At 48.9% G+C, this 17,768-nt stretch overlaps 1 protein-coding gene across 1 annotated transcript in view; it reads left to right on the forward strand.

Moving 5' to 3' along the window:
* Positions 1-17,768, forward strand: part of LOC119951034 (pregnancy zone protein-like) — a 151,126-nt gene that overhangs the window by 83,636 nt on the left and 49,722 nt on the right. The window contains exons 18-22 of the mRNA XM_038774068.1: positions 827-902; positions 3,283-3,451; positions 7,082-7,307; positions 13,251-13,377; positions 14,842-14,963. Of these exons, the coding sequence (XP_038629996.1) occupies positions 827-902; positions 3,283-3,451; positions 7,082-7,307; positions 13,251-13,377; positions 14,842-14,963 (720 nt within the window). The remainder of the gene's footprint in view (positions 1-826; positions 903-3,282; positions 3,452-7,081; positions 7,308-13,250; positions 13,378-14,841; positions 14,964-17,768) is intronic.

Below are 17,768 nucleotides of genomic sequence, written 5' to 3' on the forward strand. Positions count from 1 at the left end.
ACATCAACAACTAGTGATTGGTTACAGTGTGGAACAAGGCCAAACAAGAGCAGCATAGAGTGTCATGTCTAGTGTTCTTTCACGAAACAGATCAGACCAAGGGAGAGTTGTTGAGGAGTCTAGTAGCTGTGGGGAAGAAGCTGTTCCTATGTCTGGATGTGCAGGTCTTCAGACTTCCGTATCTTCTGCCTGATGGAAGGGTCTGGATGAGGGCAAAGCCTGGGCGCAAGGGGTTCCTGACAATGCTGTCTGCCTTCCTGAGGCAGCGGGAGGTGTAGACAGAATCAATGGGAGGATGGCAAGCTTGTGTGATGCGTTGGGCTGAGTTCACCACACTCTGCAGTTTCTTGCGATCTTGGACCGAGCAATTGCCACGCCAAGCTGTAATACAGCCAGATAGGATGCTCTCTACGCACTCTTTCCCCTCTGCCGCCCCGCCAGATCAAGCTGCCACGTCTTGCGGGGCAGCGGAGGGGAAGACGACAACCGCGCATGCGCGGGTTGGCACCTGCCAACCTGCGCATGCGCAGCTGACGTCATTAGGCACCGCCGGCCGCGTCATTCTCGACGCGCCGGGCCTTGACGCCAGCGTCGGGGCCCGGCGGCTGAGTTCCCCGCAACGCTGTTCCTAGCCCTCCTCTGGGGTGGGGGGGGGGGGGGGGGGGGTGGGGGATAGGGGGCAAGGAGCGGCCTCCGACGTCGTCGTGAAACACTCCTGGTTTCACTACAGTGTCAGCCGTTGCGGAGAATTCCGCCCTTTGTCTTTCTCTCTCTCCCTCTCTCTTTTTCTCTGTACTCCAATGATTTTGTCTGACCTTTCAAACAGGATTTGGGACTGAAGATTTTGACGAACACAGAGTATCACAGACCCATTGAATGTGAGATCAGCACAGAAATGATGTGTAAGTCCTGTGGGAATCTTCTGAACTCCGGCTAACAGTCTGAGCACAATTCTGTGTGCTGATCTTTCAACTGAGGGTGGGGAGATGGAGGGGATGGAGAATGTACATCAGAACCCTTCACCAGGGACCCCCCCCCCAGACTGTGGGACCCCCCACTACAGACCCCCCCCCCCCCACACTACAGACCCCCCCACGCACACTCCAGACTGTGGAACCCCTCAACACAGACTCAGAGCCCTCAGACTGTGTGACCATAGACCCTGCATACTTACCCCAGAATGTGGGACTCCTCACCAAAGACTCCCAAGACTATGGGACCCCTCACCACAGACCCCATACATCACAAATTGTGGGACCCCTCACCACAGACCCTCACACCCCTCAGACTGTGGCATCCCTCACCACAAACCCCCAAGGCTGGCACCCCCCGCCACATAGCCTCACACCCCCCCAGACTGTGAGATGCCTCATCATAGACCATCGACCTTCACCCCAGATTGTGCGACCCCCTCACCACAGACCCCCTTCCCCCCCCCCCCCCCCCCCCACCCCCCAAAGACTGGGAGCCTTCACCACGGAGCCCCTCATCCCTCAGACTGTGGACCCATCACCACAGACCCCCCTCCCCCCCAGAGTTTGGAACCCTCACCACAGACCCCCAAGACTGGGACCCTTCACCATGGAGCCCCTCACCCCTCAGACTGTGGACACCTCACCACAGACCTCCCTCCCCCTCCCCAGAGTTTGGGACCCTCACCACAGACCCCCAAGACTGTGGACCCCACATCATAGACCCCCACAAACCCTCCAGATTATGAGACCCAACAGCACAGACCACCTCAGACACACTCCCCAGACTGTGGGAACCCTCACCACAGACACACACACACACGTGCGCACACACATACGCACACACATACATACATACACACAGACTCCCCAGACTGTGGGACCCCGCTACCCAGACTCCACACCCACACACACCACCCCAAACTCGGAACCCTCACCACAGACCTCCTCAGACACTCCTCAGACTTTAGGGCCCATCACCACAGACCCTCACACACCCCAGTCTTTGGGACCCCTCACACAGACCCTCCCCAATACTCTGGGACCCCCCAACCCAGACCATTTCCCACACATCACCAGAAACTGGGACCCCTCATCACAGACACCCCCCCCACCCTTCCGCAAGATATACAGCCCAGATCGTGGAGCCCCTCACTACTGACCCCCACAGACCCCAGACTGTGGGACCTCTCACCACAGTCCCCCACATTCAACCCAGATTATGGGCCACTTCACTACAGACCCTCACACAAACCCCAGACCCTCACACACACCCCAGACCCTCACACACACCCCAGACCCTCACACACACCCCAGACCCTCACACACACCCCAGGCCCTCACACACACCCCAGGCCCTCACACACACCCCAGACCCTCACACACACCCCAGACCCTCACACAAACCCCAGACCCTCACACACACCCCAGACCCTCACACACACCCCAGGCCCTCACACACACCCCAGGCCCTCACACACACCCCAGACCCTCACACACACCCCAGACCCTCACACACACCCCAGACCCTCACACACACCCCAGGCCCTCACACACACCCCAGGCCCTCACACACACCCCAGGCCCTCACACACACCCCAGACCCTCACACACACCACAGACCCTCACACACACCCCAGACCCTCACACAAACCCCAGGCCCTCACACACACCCCAGGCCCTCACACACACCCCAGGCCCTCACACACACCCCAGACCCTCACACACACCCCAGACCCTCACACACACCCCAGACCCTCACACACACCCCAGACCCTCACACACACCCCAGGCCCTCACACACACCCCAGACCCTCACACACACCCCAGGCCCTCACACACACCCCAGACCCTCACACACACCCCAGACCCTCACACACACCCCAGACCCTCACACATACCCCAGACCCTCACACACACCCCAGACCCTCACACACACCCCAGGCCCTCACACACACCCCAGACCCTCACACACACCCCAGACCCTCACACACACCCCAGGCCCTCACACACACCCCAGGCCCTCACACACACCCCAGACCCTCACACACACCCCAGACCCTCACACACACCCCAGACCCTCACACACACCCCAGACCCTCACACACACCCCAGACCCTCACACACACCCCAGACCCTCACACACACCCCAGGCCCTCACACACACCCCAGACTGTGGGACTGTTCACCACTACACAACCCCCACCCCCCAGAATACATGTCTCCTCGCACTCTCCTTCACCCCCTCCTGCCCTTGGTCTCCCCACCCCATCAGTAACTAACCTGTGTCTCCTCGTTTTGTGTTTCACAGATGAATATTCTGGCATGGGCCTTGCACTAGCGTATGATAGCCCTGCTGCTCCCGGAGAATATTTCCGGGTCAGTGCGCCGCATATAAGTACGCTCCCTGGACCCAGTCCAGGCACAGAAATCCGGAAATATTTCCCCGAGACCTGGATCTGGGACCTGGTCTCTGTTGGGTAAGTCAATCTGATAACTTTATCTGTCAAACCTGTGGTAATATGCGTGTGAATAGTTTTGTACATACTTAGTAACGCAACCTCCAAACAGCTGGTGGCATCAGATATCGGTCACGTGACGAGCGATACCCACCAGTTGGTAATAAGTTGTACAACAGGTCAGTCGCTAATAGGGTAGCTCCAGGAGAGTTCACCAAATTCATTCAGTAACTTTCTCTGTATTGTAATCTGTTTGTTATGTTTCCACGTGTTTAACAATAAATCATCGTTTTTGTTAAATGACTAGATGTTCTGTGTACATCATTGCAAAGGTTGGATCACAGAACACAACAAAACCATGACTGACGACTTCTTCTTTCAGCTGTTGGGAGAGGAAAGGAGCTGTGAATTGGGGTTTCCATCAAAGAGATTATTTAACTCAATACGCGGAATGACAGGAGTAATGGACACTCAGAATTCAACCTTGCAGAAGGAGACAGACAGAGAGAGAAACAGACCGAGAGAGAGACAGACAGACATAGAGAGAGAGAGACAGACCGAGAGTCAGTACTGAGGGAGTGCCGCACTGTCAAAGAGTCAGTACTGAGGGAGTGCTGCACTGTCAGAGTCAGTACTGAGGGAGTGCTGCACTGTCAGAGAGTCAGTACTGAGGGAGCGCTGCCCTGTCAGAGAGTCAGTACTGAGGGAGTGCTGCACTGTCAGGGAGTCAGTACTGAGGGAGTGCTGCACTGTCAGAGAGTCAGTACTGAGGGAGTGCTGCATTGTCAGAGAGTCAGTACTGAGGGAGTGCTGCACTGTCAGGGAGTCAGTACTGAGGGAGTACTGCATGTTAGGAGGTCAGTAAGGAGGCTATTCAGTACTGTCAGATGTTCAGTATGGAGGGAGATCTGTGCTACCACAAGGTCTGTACTGAAGGAGTGCCGCACTGCAGAAGGTCAGAACTGTGGGATTCCTGCACTGTCATTCAATTAGATCATGGTTATCATCTACCTCAATACCACTTTCCTGTGTTATCCCCATATCCCCTCATGTAATTGGTCTTCAGAAATATATTGATTTCTGTTTTGGACATGCTCAATGATTGAGCTTCCACAGCCCCTTGGTGTAGAGAATTCCAAAGATTCACCACCCTCCGAGTGAAGAAATTCCCCTAATCTGTCTTGAATGGCCCGCCACTTATTTTGAGACTGTCTCCTGGCTAAAACATTCCCCCAGCTAGGGAAAACATCCTTCGTGCATCTACACAGTCAGCCCTTTAAGAATTTTGTATATCTGAATGAGATCACCTGTCACTCTTTAAAACGTTAGGTTATGCAGTCCCAGTTTCCTCAATCTCTCTTCATAAAACAATCTCATCATCCCAGGGATTAACCTGGTGAACCTTCATTGCACTCCCTCTATCGTATATATATCCTTCCTTAGATACAAAGACCAAGGACAGGATTCTCCGAGCCTGCGATGGCTCAGAGAATCGCCAGGGGCGCGGGGAATTCCCGCCACGCTGCTCCGACGCTGGTCCTCCGATTCTCCGGTGACCGGAGAATTGCCGCCAATCGCGCTCGCGCGGTCGCCGCGGCGGTGGTCGGGGACCACTGACCGGGAGCTCGGACCCATGGCCATGGTGGACGTCCTGGTTGGGGGGGGGGGGATCTGACTCCGGGGGGGGGGGGGGGGGGACCTCCAAGGGGTCCAGGCCCGCGATCGGGGACTTCCGATCAACGGGCGGCCACGATCTGGAGGGGGCCTACCCCCTACTGCGCGGGTCCGCTGTTAGGTCCCTGACATGTTGCTGCACGCCAGCGCATTTGTCCGCGCCGGCCATGCAGGGCCACCTTATGGTGCCGGAACAGCGCGCAGCGCTCCGGCGCCATGCTAGCCCCCTAAAAGAACGATGAATTGCTGGGCCAGGAGGCCCAGCTGTGTTTATGCCAGCGTCAACACTTGGCCGGGATTTTGGAGAATTACGGCCCAAATCTGTCCCCAATATTCCAGGTACAGTCTTATCAATGCGCCACACAAATTTCAGAACGACACCATTACTCCTGTGTTCAAATCCCCTTGCAATGTAGGTCAACACACCATTTGCCTTCCTAATTGCTTTCGGCACCTGCACATTAGCTTATCGTGACTCATGAATAAGGATACTTTTGTGAGGGCCACGAAGAATCCAGCACGAGTTTTCAGAATACAAAGAAATAACATTTATTTACAAATTAACATATATACACAACAGCAGCTACAACTTCTCTTACTGCCAAACTCCTCTCTCTCCGGTTCCAAACTGGCCAGCTCTATTTATGCAGGGAGTCTGCTAATGATTTCTCGGCCCCCCTCATTGGGGAAGCTCATACTCCCAAGGAATTGTGGGATTGTCATTAGTCCCCAGCCAATGGTAAGCAGGCAGGTTATAACAGATACCTAGGATCGTTTGGATATGAACCCTTCTTAACCTCTTACCATTTAAGATATACTCTGCCTTTCTCTTTTTTCTACTAAAGTGGAGAACATTACACACATTATATTCCATCTCTCATGTTCTTGCCCACTCACGTAGCTTGTCCAACATGCCTTGAAACCTCCTTGCCTCCTCCTCGCAATTTATATTCCTCCCTAGTTTTGTGTCATCCACAAATTTAGGAATATTACATTTGGTCCCCACATCCAAATTTTTGATAGGTTGTGAACAGCTGTGACCCCAGCAATAACCCCTTGCCGTAACCTATGAATAACACCCAATAATCCTGAGAATTACCTATTAATTCCTACTTCTTGTTTCCTGTCTGTTAACCAATTCTCAATCCATGGCAGTATATTACCCCCAATCTCATGTGATCTTATTTTTTTTTTACTAACCTCCTGTGTGGGACCTTATCAAAAGCCTTCTGAAAATCCAAATAAACCATATCCACTGGTTCTCCTTTATCCATGCTATCCTCAAAAAATCTCCAACAGATTGACTCTGCCAAATGATATTCTATTATTATTTTCCAAATGTCCCATTATCACATCCTTTGTAGCCTATTCTAACATTTCTGCTGCTGCTGGCATCAATCTAACAGGACTGCAGTTCTCCATTTTCTCTCCCCCTCCATTATTAAATAATGGGGTTACACATGCTACTTACTAGTGTGCAGGAACCTAAAGCATTTTGAAAGATAACCACCAATGCATCCACTATCTCTTCCTTCAACACTCTAGGATGTAGCTCATCGGGTTTAGGGGATTTATCAACCTTCAATCCAATTAATGTTTTGAGTACTACCTCTTTACTGATGCTCATTTCTTTTAGTTCCTTATTTTCACAAGTCCCTTGGTTCCCCACTATTTCTGGGAGATTTTCTGTATCTTCCTTGGTAAAGACGGGCATAAAGTAGTTGTTTTGTTTCTCTGCAATTTCCCTTTTTTCCAGTATAGGTTTTCCTGTTAAGATAGAAACTGGGTGGTATGGACCAGCTGGGCCAAAGGGCCTGTTTCCATGCTGTAAACATCTATGACTCTCAATGGTCAGTATTCAGGGAGTGTTCCACTGTTAGAGGGTGAGTACTGAGGGTGTGCGGCACTGTCAGTGGGTCAGTACCGAGGGTGTGGTCTACTAATCTGTTCTCTAACTCTCTCTCCGCCTGGTCTCAGATCCACTGGGAGTGTGTCTCTCCCCCTCACTGTGCCGGATTCGATCACCGAATGGAAAGGCAGTATGTTCTGTACAGGACAGGCGGGATTCGGAATATCAGAAGCTGTCTCTCTAAACGCCTTTAAACCCTTCTTTGCGGAGCTGGCTCTCCCCTACTCTATTGTCAGGACAGAGGAATTCACACTCAAGGCCAAAATCTTCAACTACCTGAAAAAATGCATCATGGTGAGTGAGCCATCTGGCTATCCAACTGTAGGAAGAAGATACCAGAGGCTGCTTCCTATCTGTGTGTGGCATGTGTGTCTGTCTGCGTGAGAGTATTTGTGTGAGTGTGTGTGAGTACACCTGGAAGAGAATATGCCTGTGTGTGAGAGAGGGTGTCTGTCTGAGTGAAAGTGTCTCTTTGAGAGAGAGTCATAGAATCCTGACAGTGCAGAAGGAGGCCATTCAACCCATCATGTCTGCACTGACCCTCCAAAAGCGCACCCTACCTAGGTCCAAATTACCACCCCATCACGGTAACCCTATAACCCCATCTACCCTTTAGACATGGGGGCAATTTAGCATGGCCAATCCACCTGATCTGCACACCTTTGGACTGTGGGAGGAAATTGGTGTACCTGGCGGACATTCACGAAGACATGGTGAAAACATGCACACTCCACACAGTCATCCAAGGTCGGAATCGAACCCAGGTCCCTGTTGCTGTGCCAGAAGTGTCAGTGTGTGGTGTTAGAAGTGTCAGTGTGTGTGTTAGAAGTGTCAGTGTGTGGTGTTAGAAGTGTCAGTGTGTGTGTTAGAAGTGTCAGTGTGTGTGTTAGAAGTGTCAGTGTGTGTGTTAGAAGTGGCAGTGTGTGGTGTTAGAAGTCTCAGTGTGTGGTGTTAGAAGTGTCAGTGTGTGTGTTAGAAGTGTCAGTGTGTGATGTTAGAAGTGTCAGTGTGTGTGTTAGAAGTGTCAGTGTGTGTGTTAGAAGTGTCAGTGTGTGTGTTAGAAGTGTCAGTGTGTGTGTTAGAAGTGTCAGTGTGTGTGTTAGAAGTGTCAGTGTGTGTGTTAGAAGTGTCAGTGTGTGTGTTAGAAGTGTCAGTGTGTGTGTTAGAAGTGTCAGTGTGTGATGTTAGAAGTGTCAGTGTGTGAGTGTTAGAATGTGTCAGCCTGTGTGTGTTAAAATGTGTCAGTATGTGCATGTGTTAAAATGTGTCAGTATGTGCGCATTAGATGTGTGAGTCTGTGTGTTGGAATGTCAGCCTGTGTGTTAGAATGTGTCAGTGTGTGTGTCAGTGTTAGAATATGTCACTTTGTGTGAGTGTTAGAATTTGTCAGTGTGTGTATGTGTTAGAATGTGTCAGTGTGTGTGTTACAATGTGTCAGTCTGTGTGTTAGAATGTGTCAGTGTGTGTGTTAGAATGTGTCAGTATGTGTCAGTGTTAGAATGTGTTGGTCTGTGTGTGTTAGGATGTGTGAGTGTGTCTGAGTGTTAGAATCTGTCAGTCTGGTGAGTGTTAGAATGTGTCAGTGTGTGTGTGTGTCAGTGTTGGTATGTGTCAGTGTTAGAATGTGCCTGCCTGTGTGTGTTAGAATGTGACAGTGTGTGTGAGTGTGACAATGTGTCAGTGTGTGTGGGTGTTCGAATGTGCCAGTGTGTATGTTAAAATGTGTTAGTATGTGTGTGTGTTAGAATGTGTCAGTATGTGTGTGTTAGAATGTGTCAGTATGTGTGTGTTAAAATGTGTCAGTATGTGTCAGTGTTAGAATGTGTCCATGTGTGAGTGTTAGAATGTGTCCGTGTGGGAGTGTTAGAATGTGTCCGTGTGGGAGTGTTAGAATGTGACAGTGCGTGTGTTAAAATGTGCCAATGTGTGTGTTAAAATGTGTCAGTATGTGTGTGTTAGAATGTGTCAGTATATGTGTGTTAAAATGTGTCAGTCTGAGTGTTAGAATGTTTCAGTCTGTGTGAGTTAGAATGTGTCAGTGTGTGTGTTAGAATGTGTCAGTGTGTGTGTGAAATATGTCAGTGTGTGTGTGAAATATGTCAGTGTGTGTGTGAAATATGTCAGTGTGTGTGTGAAATATGTCAGTGTGTGTTTGAGAATGTGTCAGTGTGTGTTAGAATTGTGTCAGTGTGTGTGAGTGTTAGAATGTGTCAGTAAATGTCAGTGTTAGAATGTGTGTGTTAGAATGTGTCAGTATATGTCCGTGTCCGAATGTTTCAGTATGTGTATGCGTGTGAATGTGTAAGTGAGTTTGAGTGTATGGGAAAGAATGTGTTCGTGTAAGTGTGAGAATGTGTCAGTGCATCTGTGTCAGTGAGTTTGAGAGTGTGAATGTGTGTGTTAGAATGTGTCAGTATATGTGAGCTTGAGTGTGAATGTGTGTGTTAGAATGTGTCAGTATATGTGTGCTAAAATGTGTCAGTCTGAGTGTTAGAATGTGTCAGTGTGTGTGTTAGAATGTTTCAGTCTGTGTTAGAATGTGCCAATGTGTGTTAAAATGTGTCAGTATGTGTGTGTTAGAATGTGTCAGTATCTGTGTTAAAATGTGTCAGTCTGAGTGTTAGAATGTTTCAGTCTGTGTGCGTTAGAATGTTTCAGTCTGTGTGCGTTAGAATGTGTCAATGTGTGTGTGTTAGAATGTGTCAATGTGTGTGTTACAATGTGTCAGTTTGTGTGAGTGTTAGAATGTGTCAGTATGTGTGTGTTAGAATGTGTCAGTGTGTGTGTTAGAATGTATCAGTCTGTGTGAGTTAGAATGTGTCAGTGTGTGTTGGAATGTGTCAGTGTGTGTGTGAAATATGTCAGTGTGTGTTTGAGAATGTGTCAGTGTGTGTTAGAATTGTGTCAGTGTGTGTGAGTGTTAGAATGTGTCAGTAAATGTCAGTGTTAGAATGTGTGTGTTAGAATGTGTCAGTATATGTCCGTGTCCGAATGTTTCAGTATGTGTATGCGTGTGAATGTGTAAGTGAGTTTGAGTGTATGGGAAAGAATGTGTTCGTGTAAGTGTGAGAATGTCAGTGCATCTGTGTTGGTGAGTTTGAGAGTGTGAATGTGTGTGTCTAAGTGTGAGAATATGTCACAGCGTGGGTGTAAGTGAGTTTGAGAAAGTGTTAATGTTTGTGTGTAGGTGTGAGAATGGGGCATTGTGTGTGTATGGGAAGGCGCTGGTCTGGTGGTACTGTCACTGGACTAGTAACCCAGAGTCCCAGGTTAATGCCCTGGGCCCTGGGGTTGAATCCCACCATGTCAGATGGTGAAATTTGAATCCATTAAAAATCTGGAATTAAAAGTCCAATGATGACCATTGTTGCCAATCGGCACCGGAGTCGCCAATTAATAATGATGCTCTTTAGAGTTGCCAGGTATCAAATTATACCACCACAAGGTTTTACCAAATATCGATCAAAGACCAAACAACCAGTTAGTTAGTTCAAGTTCAATGATAGTTTATTTAGACACAAGAGTTACTTTGACATGCAACATAAAACACTCCAAGCTAAATTACACCTAACACTACAACAACCTGTACTTAACTTCAGGCACCCGGCATTATGCAGAGGAACAAGGCCTTTATTCGGATCTTGTGTGGCTGGGTCTGGAGAAGTGACTTTGTTTCTGCTGGGCCCATCCGTCTGGTAGCGATTGTTGGTCTTGAACTTGTTTCTGGTCGTGATGCTGCAATTGGTATCAGGCGTAGGCTGGGCCAAGAGAGACTGAACACATGGCAGTGTCTCTCTTTATCCTTCTGGGATTCCGCGCTCTTTTGGGTGGTCCTTAGCTTTGGACCCAATAATTCGGCAGGCTTCGATTACTGCCTTCGATTTTAGCCAATAAAGGGACGGGTGCCTTGATGGCTGGGCGTGTCCTGAGCGGTCATTGATCTTGGCTGCTTGGGCTTCCTGGCTGAAGGGAGTGGCGCCGATGAGTCTGTATCTGTATCTGATACCTGAGTACAAATATTTTGTTCTGGGGAAATGGGCCATTAGAATGCAAATTGGCTGGGGGTTTCGATCGTGTCTGGTTATCTAGTGGCAAATATACACATAAGCTCTGAGTTTATCTGGATCCTGCATTGGCCATATTTCCCGTGATTCTTTGCAAGTGGCCATATTTCCCTTGGTAAGTGGCCATCCCAGATGGCTACACCATGAAACCATTGTCGATTGTCGTAAAACCCTGTCTAGTTCACTAATGTCCTTCAGGGAAGGAAATCTGCTGCCCTTACCCGGTCTGGTCTACATGTGACTCCAGGCCCACACAGCAATGAGGTTGACTTTTAACTGCCCCTCCCTCTGAAATGGTCTAGAAAGCCACTCTGTTCAAGGACAATTAGAGTATCTGGCCCAACCAGCGATGCCCACATCATAAAAATGAATAAAAAGTGTGAATGTGTCAGTGTGTTTAGGTGTGTTTGAGAGGGTGTGAATGTGTGTGTGTGTGAGTGTGAGAATGTGTTAGTGTGTGTAGGTGAGTTTAAGAGAATGTGAATGTATGTGAGCATGTGTTTGAGAGTATGGGTGTGTGTTTGTGTGCGTACACCCACAGTGCTGTTAGGGAGGGAGTTCCAGGAACGGCCAGTATATTTTCCAGTTGAGATGGTGAGTGACTCGGAGGGAAACTTGCAGGTGGTGGTGTTCCCCATGTAGCTGCTGCCCCTTGTACATTTAGATGGTAGAGGTCATGGGTTTGGAAGGTGCTGTTGAAGGAACCTTGGTGAGTTGCTGCAGTACATCCTGTAGACGGTACACACGGCTGCTACTGTGCGTCAGTGGTGGAGGGAGTGAATGTTTGTGGTTAGCGTGTAGAACAAGCGGGGCTAGTTTGTCCTGGATGGTATCAAGCTTACTGAATGTTGCTGGGAGCCACACTCATCCAGGCAAGTGGAGAACATCATCACACTCCTGACTTGTGGCCTGTAGATGGTGGACAGGCTTTGTGGGAGTCTAGAGGTGAGTTACTCACTGTTGGTTTCCCAGCGTCTGACCTGATCTTGTAGTCACAATATTAAAATGATTGGGTTCTGTTCAGTGTCTGGTCAATGGTAACCCCTCCCAGGTTTATAGGGACTGGTTTGGCTCACAAGGCTAAATTGCTGGCTTTTAAAGCAGATCAAGCAGGCCAGCAGCACGGTTCGATTTCCGTACCAGCCTGCCCGGACAGGCGCCGGAATGTGGCGACTAGGGGCTTTTCACAGTAACTTCATTGAAGCCTACTCGTGACAATAAGTGATTTTCATTTCATTTTTTCATTGTTGATTGTGGGGGATTGAGCAATGATAATGCCATTGAATGTCAAGGGGATGCGGTTTGATTCTCTCTTACTGGAGATGGTCACTGATCTGACACTTATGTGGCTTGAATATAACTTGTCAGCCCAAGCCAGGATGTTATCCACGTCTTGCTGAATTTGCCCTTGGACTGCTTCAGTGGCTGAGGAGTCACGAATGGTACAGAACATTGTGCAGTAATCAGTGAACATTCCCACTTCTGACCTTATGTTGTAAGAAAGGTCATTAATGAAGCAGCTGAAGATGGTTGGGCCTAGGACACCAACCCTGAGGAACTCCTGCAGTGATGTGCTGCAGCTGAGCGATTGACCGTCAACCACACAACCGTCTTCCTTTGTGCCAGGTATGAATCCAACCAGAGCAGAGTTTTCCCCCTAATCCCCATTGACTCCTGTTTTGCTCGGTGTCCTTGATGCCACGCTCGATCAAATGCTGCCTTGATGTCAAGGGCAGTTCTCTCATCTCACCTCTGCAGTTCAGCCCTTTTGTCCATGTTTGAACCATAAGACAGAGGAGCAGAATTAGGTCATTTGGCCCATCGAGCCTGCTCCACCATTCAATCATAGCTGATATGTTTCTCATTCCCATTCTCCTGCCTTCTCCCCATAACCAAGGCTGCAATGAGATTAGGAGCTGAGTAACCCTGGCACACTCTAACTGGGATTCCGTGAGCAGGTTATTGCTGAGAAAGTGCATCTTGATAGCACTGTTAACGATCCCTTCCATCATTTTACTAATGATTGAGAGTAGACTGATAGGGAGGCAATTGGCCGGGTTGGATTTTTCCTGTTTTTAGTGGACAGGAAATGAGAATTGAGTGGGGGAAATGGGATTGTTTTGTTCTGTGTTACTGGGAATTTAACACTTTGCTGCTTCTTTCTGTCTTTCAGGTGAAGGTCACACTGCTCGAACACAAGGGATTTGGCATGGCCTCAGAGAGCAACATTGAACACCAAACCTGTGTCTGTTCCATGGATAGTGTGACTATCAGCTGGCATCTAAACGCCACAGGACTGGGTCAGTCATTAAGCAGGCTTCAAACACAGCTTAAGCTGCAGTCGATCAACCCAGGCTCCTCATCCTTGTCCAGTGCCCATGGGTTAGGGAGGAGGGTGAATCAGCCTGAGTTCCTGCTCCTGACCCATGTCCAGAGACCCCTGGGTTACGGAGGGGCTGAATCTGCCTAGGTTTCTTTTCCTGATCCCTGTCCAATGATTCCTATGTTAGGGAGGGTATTTGAATCAGCTCGGGTGCCCGGGGGGGGGGGGGGGGGGGGGGGGGGTTGATCCTGAACCCTGTCCAGTGAAAACTGGATTATGGAAGGGGAGGGAGGCAGGGGTTGTAAATCATTCCAGGTTACTGTTCCTGATCCTTTTCCAGTGACCCTGGGTTAGGGAGGGAGGGTGAATAGTCCCCAATTTCTGCTCCTAATCCCTGTCCAGTTACCCCAGGGTTAGGAACAACATTGTAATTAGGCGCAGAAATAGGCAATTCGGCCCTACGAGCCGGCTCTGCCATTTAGCGAGGCAATAAGTCCTAGTTCCTGCTCCTGATCCCCGTGCAGTGGCCCCTGGGTTAGTGTTGGAGGTTGAATGAGCCCGGGATCCTGCTCCCAATCCAAGTCCAGTGATCCCTGAGTTAGGGAGGGGGATGAATCAGCCGGGTTCCTGCTCCTGATCCCTGTCCAGTGACCCCTGGGTTTGGTTGGGGTGGGTGGGATGAATCTGTTCGGATTCTGCTTCTGATCCCTGTCTAGTTTTCTTTCTCCCAACCACTCTCTCTCTCACTCTCATTAACCCTATTTCTCTGCACCCTCTCTGGTATAATCACTTCCTTTATATATTGTGGTGACCACAACTGTAAACAGTACTCCAGTTGTCGCCTAACGAGCGCTTTATACAGCTCCATCTCTCCATCTCTTTCTCTCACTCTTCCTGCCTGACTTTCTCTCTCTCTCTCTCTCTCATTTTCTCTCCCTCTTTTTCTTTATATCTCTCTCTATCTCTCATTCTTTGTCTCTCACTCTCTTTCATTTGCTGTCTCACTCGCTCTCTCATTTCCCACTCTCTATCTCTCTGTCACTCTCTTTCTATCTCTCTTTCCCTCTCTATCGCTCTCTGTCACTCTTTCTCTCTACCTTTCACTCTGTCTCTCACTTGTTCTCTCTATCTAGCACTCTATCTCTCACTCTGTCTCCAACTCTGTCTATCTCTCTCTCTATGCCTCTCTATCTCTCACTCTCTCTATCTCTCCATCTCTATCGATCACTCTATCTCTCTCGCCCTCTTTTTTTTCATTCTCATACTGTCTATCTCTCACACTCTCTCCATCTCTTGCTCTCTCTATCTCACTATCTGTCACTCTCTCTATATCTCTATCTTTCTCTAGCTTTCTCACTCTGTCTCTCCTTTTCTCTCTCACACTCCCTTTATCCCTCACTCTCTCTTCCACTCTCTCTCACTCCCTCTTTCTGTGATCCAGGTGAACAGAATTTAACAGTCAAAGCAGAATCCATTTCCACAGACTCTCTGTGTGGGAATGAGGTGGCGATTGTACCGGAGAAAGGAGCCATCGATGTCATCCGCAAACCGCTCCTGATCAAGGTCAGTGTCAACCTTTCAATCCAGGACTGGTCTATCTCCATATTTTCCTTTGCTCTGTCTCATTTCAGTCACTATCAGTCTGTTTGATTGTCTGTCTGTCTGTCTCTCTCTCCCTCTCTCACTACTCTCACCTTTCATTCTCACTCCACAGTATAAATATTTCCCACTTTCTCTGTCTGTTAGCTTTGACAAAGAGTCATCAGACTCAAAACGTTAGCTCTTTTCTCTCCCTACAGATGCTGCCAGACTTGCTGAGATTTTCCAGCATTTTCCCTTTCGTTTCAGATTCCAGCATCCGTAGTAATTTGCTTTTATCTCACTATTCTCTCTCTGTCTCTGTTGATCTCTCTCACTCCCACTATTCTCTCTGTCCCTGCCGATCTCTCTCACTCTCCCTCGCAATCTCACTATGTACTCTGTCTCTATGTCTGTTCCTGTCTCTGTCTCTTTCTGTCTCTCTCTCCATTTCTCTGTCTCGGTCTCTTTCTGTCTCGGTCTCTTTCTGCCTTGGTGTCTCTCTCTCTCTCTGTCTCTCTCTCTCTCTCTCTGTGGTTAAGTTGAGGTTATCTAAAAGCTTCTGGCAGGGGGATCTGGGTGTCTTTGTTCATGAATCGTAGAAAGTCGATATGCAGGTACAGTATGTAATTAAAAGCAAATGGAATTTTCACATTTATTGTAAAAAGGACTGGAGTATAAAAATAGGAAAGTATTGTAGCAGTTGAATAGGGTGTTGGTGAGACCACATCTGGAGTATTGTATCCAGTTTTGGTCTGTTTATTTGAGGAATGATGTGGTGGCATTGGAGGCAGTTCAGAGGTGGTTCACCAGATTGATACCAGGAATGAAAGGGTTGACGCATGAGGAGAGATTAAACCATTTGGGCTTGTACTCGCTGGAGTTTAGAAGGATGAGAGGGGATTTGAGCGAGATATATAAGGTAATAAATGGGATTGATAAAGTAAGCGTAGATCAAATGTTCCCCTCATAAGGCAATCTAGAACGAGAGATCACGGACGTAGGTTGAGAGACAGTATATTAAGAACTGAGATGAGGAAGAACTACTTCTCACAGAGGGTTGTGAACTTGTGGAACTCGCTGCCCCATAGTGCGGTGGAATCTGAGTCATTAAATGGTTTAAAAAAGGAAATAGATATATTTCTGTTAAAAAAACGAGTTAAAGGGTGATGAGGACTTCTGGTGGCAGACATGGAGTGAGTGGTCGCTCACAGGGAGCTCCGGCTCGAAGGTGTTAGTTTTGGTTCTTTTCATCCATGTTTTGGGTAAATTCGGCAGAAGAGTGGAGCGGTGAGTGTAAGGGAAGAAGTACTCCCCTAGATTAGCATTTTTACTGGATATCAGACTGGGCAGAAGACAGTGAGGGACCTGGCTAAGGAGTTGAAGAAGACTCGTGGTGCAGCACCAATTGTGAAAATGGTGGAGGGGGAAGGGTCGTCGCCGGTGAGAAAGCTGCAGAGGAAACAATTGATGAGCTTCGTCAAGGAGGAATTTCGACAACAAAGAAAGGAGATGCAGAGTGATTGGTCGAAGGCAATTGAGGAGGCAGTGGCACTTCTTCATAGCTCTCTGTATCGGGTGGTAAAGTACCTTGAAGCGTAGGCGGCGACGATCTGGGAGGTAGAAAAAAATGGTGTCTGACCAGAGTGACCAGATTGTGTCTTTAGAGGCAATCATGGGAGATCTGTGCAAGTCGCTGCGGTTGGAGGTGGGGAGCAGGAGAACAGGTCCAGAGGACAGAACGTACGGATTGTGGGTCTGCCAGAGGGAGTGCAGGGAACAAGCGTAACAAATTATGTTTCGAGGATGTTGGCCAGTTTAATGGAGGAGAAGGTGTTGGACAAGGCCCCAGAGGTGGACTGGACTCAAAGGTCCTTGAGGCAGAAGCCAAGAGCAGGGGAGCAGGTAGTGATTGGGCAGGTCCCCTCTGTCTCTTTTCTCTCACTGTCTCTGTCACTCTATCTCTCTGTATCTGTCTCTCTGTCTGTGTGGTGAATGTAATTCACACTATTGTGTTGTATGGTATTGTGTCCTTGTGAGCTCTGTGAGCTGTTGCGCGGCTCTGCCCATAGGGGGAGATGAGGAGCTTGTACAGGGCTCCACCCTCAGCTCCACCCATGGCTCCGCCCATGGCCCCTCCCACTACCAGAAGTATAACGTGCTGCAGCCGTGTGAGCCTGCCCTCAGTTCTTCTGGTTGCAGGCAGGCTCAGTTGTAAGACTATTAAAACCACAGTTTACTTCCAATCGTGTTCCGAGTGAATTGATGGTCACATCAGTCTGACTCTATCCCTCTGTCTCTCTCTCTTTCTCTGTCTCCCTTTCTCTCTATCTCTCTTGCTGATTCTCTGTCTCTCTCTGTCTCTTCTCTGTCTCTCTCTGTCTCTCAAATCTGCTCTCGGATTTTCTCTCTGTCTCTCATTCTCTCTCTCCCTCTCTGTCTATCTCGCTGACTCTCTCCCTCTATCTCTGACTCTCCCCCTCTCTGACACTCTCCCGCTCTCTCTGACTCTCTCCCCCTCTGACTCTGTCTCTCTCCGTCTCTCTCTCTCTGACTTTCTCTCGGATTTTCTCTCTCTGTTTCTCTCTCCGCTTCTCTTTCACTCCCTTTGTCTCTGACTCTGTCGCTTGGTCTGATTCTCCCTCTGTCCCTGGTCTTTCTTTCTCTCTCTCTCTGTCTATATCTCTGACTCTGACTCTCTCTCTGTCTCTCTCCCTGCCTCTCTCTGAATCTCTCTCTCACCCTCTCTGTCTCTCCCTCTCTGTTCTTCTTTGTCTCCCTCTCCCTGTC

The sequence above is a fragment of the Scyliorhinus canicula genome, chromosome 16 (genome assembly GCF_902713615.1).
Source record: "Scyliorhinus canicula chromosome 16, sScyCan1.1, whole genome shotgun sequence".
In the NCBI taxonomy this organism is placed as follows: domain Eukaryota; kingdom Metazoa; phylum Chordata; class Chondrichthyes; order Carcharhiniformes; family Scyliorhinidae; genus Scyliorhinus; species Scyliorhinus canicula.